Source organism: Fukomys damarensis, unplaced genomic scaffold, assembly GCF_012274545.1.
Source record: "Fukomys damarensis isolate Sample0158 unplaced genomic scaffold, DMR_v1.0_HiC HiC_scaffold_37, whole genome shotgun sequence".
Taxonomy (NCBI): Eukaryota; Metazoa; Chordata; class Mammalia; order Rodentia; family Bathyergidae; genus Fukomys; species Fukomys damarensis.
Window position 1 is genome coordinate 11,072,909 of NW_022900949.1, and position 10,090 is coordinate 11,082,998.

Here is a 10,090-nt window from a genome sequence, read left to right on the forward strand (position 1 = left end):
GCGCGACAGCCCGGGGCCCGGCTGAGGCCGCACGTGGGCTCCTGCGTTGATGTCGATCTGCTCCACGCTGCAGAGTGAGCGCGGCCACTCTGGGAGAGGGGCTGGGCCCAGCGGACTCGGGCTTCCTCCCCCAAGGGCACTGAGGAGTCCCAGCAGGACAGAAAGGCCTGATCATGTAGAACATCACCCTAATCTCCAAAGTTCTTTTTTTGTCGTCATCATCATCAGCATCATTATTTTGACAGGGTCTCCCTATATAGTTCAGGACAGCCTTGAACTCACAGCGATCCTCCTGCCTCCGCCTCCTGAGTGCTAGGATCACAGGTGTGCTCCACTACACGTGGCTCTGGGTTCTTCCCCAGATGCTGCAGCCCCCTGTCCTAAACACACGTACTCTCTGGGACCTGGGGTGGGTTGATAGTGTGAGCTTCCAAAATTCGCATTTGCCTATTAAAATGGCACTGCTCCGCAGTGTGCTTGATAAATGGGTGGGTGAGTGTTTAAAGGAAAATAGCTTTAGCTAGGTGGGGCGGTACATGCCTGTCATCCCAGCACTTGGGCTAAGGCAGGAGGGTGGCACCTGTGAGCCCAGCCTGGGCACCTCATGGGGAGCCTGTCTCAAAATTAAAAAAAAAAAACAAAAAACAACTGGTTGGGGATGTAATCATCGGGAAGACCCTGTACTACCAGTCGATGAATCAAATTTTTTAAAATAAAGGTAACTATTTGGCTGGATGAGCAGTTGGAGAAAACTAGCCGGATGTACGCCAGACTGGGGAGGGCCACAACTGCTTGTCCTCACAGACCTGTGCACTTCCTCTCTTTTGAGAATGAATGTGCATTCGTTATAGCACTTAAGACGGTGAGATGAGTTAGCAACTTTAGAGAGAGAAATCCAGAGAAGCATCAGGGCCCTGGATGTTAATCATAGCCGGTCTCTCTGTGTGCGGCGTGACACTGGGTCTGTTCTTAACCTCCCTGGGCCTCCCATTCAAGTTGCTGGTAGGTTAAGTGAGCAAATACTTTAAACATCTTACAACAGCCTCCTGGCACACACCAGCTCTGGCTTTGACCAAACATATTTTGCAAAGGGCCAGATTAATAAATATTTTTGGCATTGCTGGCCAGTCTCTCTGAGAAGACTCTGTTCTAGCATTTATAGTCCTGAAGTAGCCAGAGGCAGCACATAAATGCATAGGCATGACTGTGTGTTAATAAAACTTTATTTACAAAGCACATGGTGGGCCAGATTTAACCCCAGGCTACTGGCTTTCTGTCCCCTGTGCTAGGCAGTCACTTCAAATGACCCATAGGTAATTTCTTCACTGTCCCTGGGCTTCTGTGTCTTTTTAGGCCAAAGAGATTTATTGAGCATCTATTATGTGGTTATGCAAAGGGGACTCAAAATTCCTATCTTTGGAAAGACTGGATGTTTTATGTCCTAAAAAATTACTCAAGGGATTATTGGTACCACACCCTCTTGGGCTTTCCTGTATAGATTGACCATTAGCTCACTGGGGCTGGGCTGTCCTTTCCCACCCACCAAGACTAAAAAGATTTAAGACTTAAAACTACAGATTATCTTGGGAGGCTGAGGCAGGAGGATCACTGTGAGTTGGAGACCAGCCTGGGCTACATAGTGAGCTCCAGATCAGTCTCACCTACATAGTGAGACCCTCTCTCTCAAAAAAGAAAAAGATTATCTACCAAAGTTAATGAAGTCATCTGTATACCCTTGGACTTGGGTCAATATTACCTAAGCAACTGTACTTGTAATCTTATTGGTTGATTATAGTTTTTGTTTTTGGGGGTTTTTTTTGGTACCGGGGATGGAACTCAGGTCCTTGTGCTTTTGAGTCAGGTGGCAGAACAACTGAACTAAATCCCCGGCCCGGTTGATGATAGCTTTTACCCACATTACACCTGCCCCTCATGACTTTGCTCTATAAAACTTGTGAATGCCAATGAGAAATTGGCTCATTGGCAACCCATGTGGTTCCCTTCCTGACTCCCAGGTGCTGTCCTTATTGCCCATTCCTATTCGCCAATAAATTTTTCTTCTCTTAAACAAAAAATTACTCGCTGGGCGTGGTGTCACACAACTGTAATCCCAGCACTCAGCAAGCTGAGGCAGGAGGGTTGCTAGAAGTCCGAGGCCGGCCAGGGCTACCCAGTGAGTTTAAGGCCATCCTGAACTACAGAGCGAGAGCCTGTCTCAAAAAAAAACAAAACAATTGCTCAAGGTATGAAGGTGATTTTTTCTTTTAAGAGGAAGCTGGATGTGACTGGGGTATTTCTGTCATCCCAGCACTCTGGGAGGCTCAGCATGAGGATCTCAAGTTCAAGCCCTGCTTGGGCAACTCAGCAACTTAGTGAGACCCTATCTCAAAATAAAAAACAGCTCAGTGGCACAGCACCTGCCAGGCAAGCACAAGGCAATGGGTTCAATTCCAGGTACCAAAATTTTTAAAATAAAAATAAATTAAAACAAAGTTTGGGGATGTAGCTCCGTGCAAAGGCCCTGGATTCCATCCCTAGTACCTTACACACAGCCAGGCAATAATCTCAGTTACTCAGAAGCTCCAGGCAGGAAGTTTTCAAGTTCAAGGCCAGCTTGGCTTATATAGCAAGACCCTGCCTCAAAAGAACAGGAACAAATCCACAAAACAAAGCAAAACTGAGGAGGAAGTATGGGAGGCCGTGGGGAAGGGGAAAAGTGGGTCCCTGGGAGCGTTTCTCCCTCTTCCCCCAGCCTAAACCTCCAGGGGCTCCCACTTGCTCCGAGCAGAAGCCGGAGGCCTCCCCAGATTCCCAGTTGCACATTCACGGTGCAGATGCCCTGATGCAGGTGTGGCGGCCCTCATGAACTTTTCCTTTCCCAGGAGACATTGGGCCCTCCTCTCCAGCCCGCTCCGAGACCCTCCTGCCTCCTCCCAGGCCAGATTCCAGACACTCAGGCCTATGGCCTCCTGGCTCCAGCCTCCTCCCCGTCTCACCACAGGATCCACCTGCCTGCCCCTGCTCAAGGGCTCTCCATGGCTCCCCAGCATTCTCAGCCCAAATTTGCAGGCCGAGCCCTGCACCCCACCCGATCCTCTGCTGGACCTTCCGCACCTCTCCTCTGTCTTGGGTCCCTTTAGGTCCCATTTTAGTCTTTTTTTGGTGCCTGGGATCAAACTCGGGACCTCGTGCTTGCAAAGCAGGCTGCAGAACCACTGAGCTAAATCCCCAGCCCTGGGTCCCATTTTAGAATCCCGCCCGTCCCCATGCCTCTTGCCCATCTGATCAAGCTTCTCTCACTCAATTCTCACACTTGCCACTTATATTTTGTGTTCATATTACCTTTTTTATTTTATTTTGGTGTTTCTTGATTTTTTTTAGTCAGGGTCTCACTCTACTTCAGGCTGGCCTTGAACTCACTGTGTAGCCCAGGCTGGCCTTGAATTTAAAGTGATCCTCCCGCCTCAGCCTCCTGAGTGCTGCGATAACAAGTGTGTGCCCCCATATGTGGCATGTGGGCCTCAGATTGGAAAGTAGAGGCCCTGACCCCCCACCCAGCCTGCCCCCAGGGCTCAGGAGGTCGGCGATTGGAATCAGGAATCAGCAGTGATCGTTACATGTGTCACAACCGCTCTTTGAACGGGAAGAAAATGAAGCTCTGGGTAGCATCAGCTGAGAGGCAACAGAAACTGCACTGAAGCAGTAGACTTGGCCCTCAGCTCCGTGCTGTGTGACCTTGGCTGAGGTGCTTAACCTCTCTGTGCCTGGCTCCTGGCCCTAACTCACGGATGGAAGCATGCTGTCGTCTTTAGGTACTTGGCTTCTCCCACAGCTGTTGTGTAAAGTGACACCTTTGTCAGAGCCCACAGAAACTGTGGCTGAGGGAGGTTTCACCTCTGCCATGGAAGCAAAGCCAGGCCAGGGTCCCATGGGGCTGAAGAGCTGACGATGCATCGTACAAACTCGACAGTCACAGTCCAAGCGCTGGGGACACAGCTGTGCCAGACACCCCCACGGACCTGAGCAGACAGAAGCCACCAGTCACAGATCCATGTGGAGTCGTAATCGGGCTCCACGGCTGGGCAGGACGGGTCCCGGGTCTGTACCGCAGCTGACGCTCATGCAGCATGGTGGCCGGGTGACTGACAGTCAGGCTGCCTGAGAGGTAGGCTGCAGGTCCTGGTTGCTCCAGCAGCAGCGCCTGTCCCCAGCCTCCCACCCCCTGGTCCCCAGGCCTGATTCCACACACTTGGACCCACAGCCTCCTTCCCTACTCGGCTCCATCTCACTAGAGGGATCCAGCAGGAATCCAGCGGCCTCTTCCTCTGAGTTATGCCGGCAGGATCTGCTTTCTGGCCACCCTGATGACAATAGGAACCACTGGGACGCACAGGACCGCCGGGCATCCAGGTGGCTTTGCCAGGTCAGTAGCTTTGCTTGGGTCGATTGAAACTGGGAAAGCTGGTCGTGGTGGCGCACGCCTGTCATCCCAGCCCTGGGGAGGCTGAAGCAGGAGGATCACAAGTTCAAGTCCAGCCTGGGATACACAGTGAGTTCAAGCCCAGCCTGAACTAACTACATAGGAGATCCTGTCTCATGCAAAGAAAAGAGTCAGGGATTTAGCTCAGTGGTTCTGCTGCCCGCCTCGCAAGCGCGAGGTCCCGAGTTCGATCCCCAGCACCAAAAAAAGAAGAAGAGAAAAAAGAAACCAAGCAACAGTGTAGGGCCATAGCAAGGGCCTTGTGCCTACCCTCGCAGCAACTTGCTGTGTCCGCAGAGCTTTTCCGCTCTCTCCACCCTGCACTGGGGACAGCAAGGTGCTGTGTAGCACAGGAGAGGCCGCCCATCCGGGGAGAGACCCAGCCCGTGGTTCACCCCAGTAGCCCTTGCTTGGCGTGGCCTCAGCCATGCCCTGGAGAAAGCTCCCTATGGAAGCACATTTGGGTGGGCACGTGCTGGGGTAAACTGAGGCGGGGAAATGAAGTGACTCCCAGAAGTCACAGTGGCTCCAGAATCCCCAGCAACACCCCCACTGTCTTCCTTCTCAAGTCTCCTACGCCATGACTGCCACCAGTGTTACCAGAAAGCGGCGTCACCCAAGCTCCCAGTGGGGTGCAGGGCATGGCTGGCAGGGCCCCCGTCCCCACCTGGGTCCCCACACCGACTGCAGGCCCTGTGCCAGCTGCCATTGACTGATGCTGGGGCTGCAGCCTCCGTGTACCGGGGGTGGTGGGTGGGGGCTCTTCGTCGCTGCCTCTGTCTTCATGTTGCCCACCGCGGGGTGAGGACCCCAACTCCCCAAGGTGCCCCAGGTTCCCAGACTCGGGATCCCGTCCAGCGCCCAATGAGCCTGGGCCCCAGGAGCCACGCGTCCTGAGGCCTGGACCCCCTTCCTGCCTGCACCCCTGTCCATACGGAGCTGACCCCATTGATCTGATCTCTCATACAGCCACCTCCTCCACAGGCCCCTGGGAGCCCAGATCACTGGAGCCACGAGGTGACCCCTCACTCCCACCCTACATGGTGTCTGTGTGCTGGGGCACAGCCCTATGGCTTGGGGCCAGGGCGGGTGAGAGATGCCATGGGGGGACAGGGGTGGGCTGGGCAGACCCCTTCCTGGCCTGGAGACTCAAGCAGGTTTTCCACGGAATCCAGAAAGGGCACATCCCAGATGTGAGCATGGGCTAAAGCTGGGATGTTAATTAAATGCTGTAGTTATTATCATTTGGGGTGTATTATTCTTGCTATTATTATTGTACCCATGCAGTGGAGTGCACCTGTCATCCCAGCTAGTAGGGAGGCTGAGGCAGGAGGATCCCAAGTTGGAGCCCAGACCTGGGCAACTTAGCAACTTGGTGGGACACGGTCTGGAAATGAAAAATAAAAAATGTGGGGGATGCAGCTCAGTCGTAGCACACCCCAGGGTTCCATTCCCAGTGTGCTGTGAATAAAAAGAAAATTAATATTGTTGCTGTAATGGCAGTAATCGTGGAGGTAGGACAGTATCAAATTCAGCATCGTGTGCACTGTAAGCACGTTTTTATGATTCAAATTAATATTGCCACGGTTGGAGTTTTGCTGTAATTGAAGTGGGAAGGTCGTGTCAGGGCTGGCGTGAGCACTGAAGGTGTCGCTGAGCTCCTGGCTATACAGAGGGGACTGAGGCAGAGGGCAGGCGCCCCTCATCCAGTGCCATCCCTTTGTTCCCAGGGACGCTGGAAGAGGCCTGCTGGTCCCGGGGTCCCAGGCCCTGCACACACAGGGGCCCGCAGAGCAGGTGTTCAGCATTACAGCCATCATCACACACCCAGACTACCAGCCGGTGACCCATGCCAATGACACCTGCCTGCTTCAGGTGAGCTCGGGGCTGCCCACAGCCCACAGTCTGGCAGGTGGGTTTTGTCGTCGCTTCGCAACTTGGGATCCTCCTGCCTCAGCCTCCTAGGGTACTGGAATGACAAGTGGACAGCACCATTCCTGGCCTGGATGTCTATTTTTATGTTGATGGAGAAAACATGGCTGGGCATGGTGGCAAACACCTATAATCCCAGCACTCAGGAGGCTGAGGCAGGAGTATCACAAGTTCAAGTCCAGCCCAAGCAACTTAGCAAGACTTGGACTCAGAATAAAAAATAAAAAGGGCTGGGGATGTAGCTCAGTGCAAAAGCCCAGGGTTCAACATTTAGACCTAAGCATTGTCCCACAGCTGCATGGTTCTGCTGCCCTGGGCCTAGCCCTGGGACTACTAAGGCCATAGAGGAGGCCAGGGCCCCTGTGGCTGGGATGCAGTGCCAGGTGGCTGGCTGAGCCTGGTCATGCTCTGCACCCAGAGCCAGGACTACCGGAGGTGGGATTTCTGCTTGCTAAAACACTCTCCCCACCCGTTTATGGTATGAGAAAACAGGCCCACAGAGGGGGTAGGATTTGAGTAGGGATGGTCTGGAATTTGAGCCTCACTAGAGCTTGACCAGCTAGAGACACTGAGGCCCAGCAAGAGTGAGGAGCTGATGTGGGTCACAGAGGGCTGCCCTGTTCAGTTGTGTAGGTCACACACTGCACAGACCACAGACTTGTATATTTATACAAGTGCTGTCCAGTAGAGGGCAGTACCAGGTATCCAGGACAAGAAAAGGCAGGTATAGTCGGCAATCAGTGTGGCTAGAGCCTAGTGAGTTCGCCGGCAGGCAGGGTAGCAGGGTAGAGAGGAGGGTGTGGGTAGGAGCCTCAGGTCCTTAACGGCAGACAGAAGTAAGTTTTCGATTTAAGAGCAGTAGGGAACCTTTGAGACAGAGGGTGCACATCTACCGGTAGAAGTTCCTATAGGGAAACAGACTCAGAAAGTGGCCCCTGACCTCACCTCTCCCCTCACTCCAGGCAGACTCTGGGGGGGCCCCTGCTGTGCAGAAACCCCTTGTTTCTTTCTCCGGTCTCTGTGGGAACCCTAGGGCCCCGGATGTGTACACGCAGCTGTCTGCCTTCGTGTCTGACCACAGCCCCATGGCACACAAGTGACTGTGAAGTTGTCTGTTAGTTGGGGTTGGGATGCCACAGCCAGGCCCTGAGCCAGGGGCCTGGTTTCTGGAGCCGCTCCCAATGGAGAGCCAAATCCAACCAGTCACACGTCGGCTGGCTCACCGGAAGCTGTGACACTTTTACCCGGTGGGCTCCAGGACCCCTCATACCTCTCGGCATCCTCTGAAATCCATACTCTTAGCCAGTGTCATCTCGAGGGGCCATCACATCATTATTATTACCATTAATTTTTCTTTAGAGACAAGGTCTTGCTAAATCATTAAATTGCCCAGGCTGGGCTCCAACTTGGGTCCCTCCTGACTCAGCCTCCCAAAGTGCAGGAATTACAGGTATGCACCACCATGCCCGGGTCAGACTTTCGTTTTGGAACCCAGACAAGCTGGTGTCTTAGGGTTGCTCTGGGCCATCCTGTCTCCCTTCCCTCCCCACCCCATAAAGGCCCTTCCTCTTCCCTGTCCTCTTCCCCCCACCTGCAGCAGCCTGTCCCCTGAGCCCAGGGACACCTACCTGAGTCACTGTATACCTATGTACAGGCCCCAGGCTGGTTGCTCTCTAGCCTGAGAATCCAGCACTCAGCCCAGGGCAAAGGGGCACACAGAGGCCTGGACACACACGGGTGTCTTTTTCAGATTTTATTGCTTTGGTGAGGCAGGACCCCAGGAAGGAGGAAGTTGCCTTCACAGGGGACTCTGTGGACCCCTCTCCTGACCCTTTTCTGGGCATTCCAATAAAGCATGCCCAGGGGCTGCAGCAGGATGGGCAAGAGTTCCCCCAAACTGCTCGCCCAGGATTAGGGGAGCTGGGCTTCCTTCCTGCTGAGTGGTCCTATGTGTGGTCTGAGCTTTTGGTCTCCAAGAAGGCACATTTGGTGACTTTGAATAGCAGTCAAGTGGAGAGCAGGCAGTGTTGGGGGGACTGGTCCCCAATAGCACCTGCTTGGCTAGGGTCACCTTGCCCAGCCAGACTGGTGGGCGAGAAGGGTCTGCTAGGAACAGTGTCTAAGGCTCACTGGCCGTGCTGTACCTGGCAGAGGGCCCAGGCCCCACTTGGGCTCCCAGTACCCGCACCTTACCCTGGCCTATGGGTGAGCTGGGGTCACAGTGCCCCAAGTAGCCTGCCATTGGACACAGCGCTGGGTTCTGAGCAGATGCTGCTCACCCAGTATGAGGCCACAGGAGGTTGCTAGGTGAACCACACGAATGCCAGCTGTGTGGGGGCTGAGCCAGGGCTGTCAGGAGGCCCAAATGGGGGCCATCCAAGGGGACACACAAGGCCTGCCCAGCACATATGGGGGACACAGAGGCAGTGTGACCGAAAGAAATTTCCTGTGCTCTGGATGGCAGTGCTAAGTGAGAGCCACCCCCAAGGACCAGAAGCTGGGGTGCCCCTTGGCAGCAGGATCAGTGGGCTTTGGGAAAAAGTCCCCTACCCTAAGGCTCAGTACCCAGGGTGCCACACCCTCCGGACCTCCCCAGGCCTCCTTCCCTCAACCTTTCCAAGACATCATCAGGGCGCTGCTGGGTCCCCAAGTGGTCCCAGGCCAGGCTGGGGGGCATCTGTGGGTCATAAATTAGAGTCTGGGGCTGTGGTAATAAATAAACTGGGGACGTGAGGTCGGGCCCCGAAGCTCACACGAAGTTCTCTTCCTCTTCCTCAGACTCGGCCTCATCCTGCTGCTGCTCCTCCTCTGCCTCCCGCCCGGGGGCGCCTGCAGGGTGCAGGGGAACAGAGGGTGAGTGCGGGCCCTGCGTGGGGCTCGTGTCCCAGACTCGTCCCGCACCTCACCTCCGCAGCTGCCCGGGTGGCGCACGCCGATTGAACGGCCCAGGAAGCAGGTGGCCTGGCGCAGGTGGCACGAGGAGATGTAGGTGATGTTGTTGTTGCCGCAGAGCTCCTGGCCCGGGCTGGAGGGCACGGGACAGGGCGCCGCGCGACACACCACACAGTGAGCGCTGCCCGTCTGGTCCACGAGGCACGACTGCGGCCGCGGGCACTCCACGTGCTCGCAGGACTCTGTGGGCGGGGCGCAAGGGCGTGTCAGCCACTGGAGCCCCACCCCAAGCTCTTCCCCAGGGCCTGCCCCCTCACTCTACCCGCAAGCCCCACCCTCTCTATTGTACCCGGGATCTCCACGCCCACCACAAGCTCCGCCCCCATACGACACGAAACCCCGCCCACGTAGGCTATAAAATGCCTCTCTGCCCAGGAGGGCCACACTCCTACAGGGTCCCTGCCCCTTATTTACCTCAGAAGCCGCTGCCCCATCCCCAGCCGCAAGCCCCACCTCTGAGTGCACCAGGGTGCCACACCCTCGTCACAAGCCCCGTCCCTCTCCACCCGCAACCTGGCCTTCTCTGCGTCGGGAAACTACACCCACACCGCGTCCCTCGCGTCGATGACAAGTCCTGCTCCTCTGGCCCCACCCACAGGCCCCATCCCCTCCAGCAGCACCCAGGAGCCGCTCAGCTTCTTGCTTCCGTTGGCGAGACCCGGTCACTCGGGCCTGCAGGTTCAGCCTGATTTGCGGCCCATGGGACAGGATGCACAGGTCCGGGTG

The 10,090-nt window shown here is 55.4% G+C and overlaps 3 protein-coding genes across 3 annotated transcripts in view; 1 reads left to right on the top strand and 2 right to left on the bottom strand.

Moving 5' to 3' along the window:
• Positions 1-4,122, bottom strand: part of Palm (paralemmin) — a 25,434-nt gene extending 21,312 nt beyond the window's left edge. The window contains exon 1 of the mRNA XM_010635143.1: positions 4,107-4,122. Within this exon, the coding sequence (XP_010633445.1) occupies positions 4,107-4,122 (16 nt within the window). The remainder of the gene's footprint in view (positions 1-4,106) is intronic.
• The window catches only part of Prss57 (serine protease 57), a 10,097-nt gene extending 2,585 nt beyond the window's left edge, over positions 1-7,512 (top strand). Inside the window, 5 exon segments of the mRNA XM_033759633.1 lie at positions 4,262-4,423; positions 6,211-6,355; positions 6,707-6,750; positions 7,375-7,406; positions 7,409-7,512. Coding sequence (XP_033615524.1) covers positions 4,365-4,423; positions 6,211-6,355; positions 6,707-6,750; positions 7,375-7,406; positions 7,409-7,512 — 384 coding nt within the window. The 5' untranslated portion in view covers positions 4,262-4,364.
• A 638-nt stretch (positions 7,513-8,150) lies between these two features.
• Fstl3 (follistatin like 3) overlaps positions 8,151-10,090 on the bottom strand; it is a 5,211-nt gene continuing 3,271 nt past the window's right edge. Inside the window, exons 4-6 of the mRNA XM_010635145.1 lie at positions 9,985-10,090; positions 9,319-9,546; positions 8,151-9,241 (exon numbers count right to left, since the gene is read on the bottom strand). Coding sequence (XP_010633447.1) covers positions 9,162-9,241; positions 9,319-9,546; positions 9,985-10,090 — 414 coding nt within the window. The 3' untranslated portion in view covers positions 8,151-9,161. The remainder of the gene's footprint in view (positions 9,242-9,318; positions 9,547-9,984) is intronic.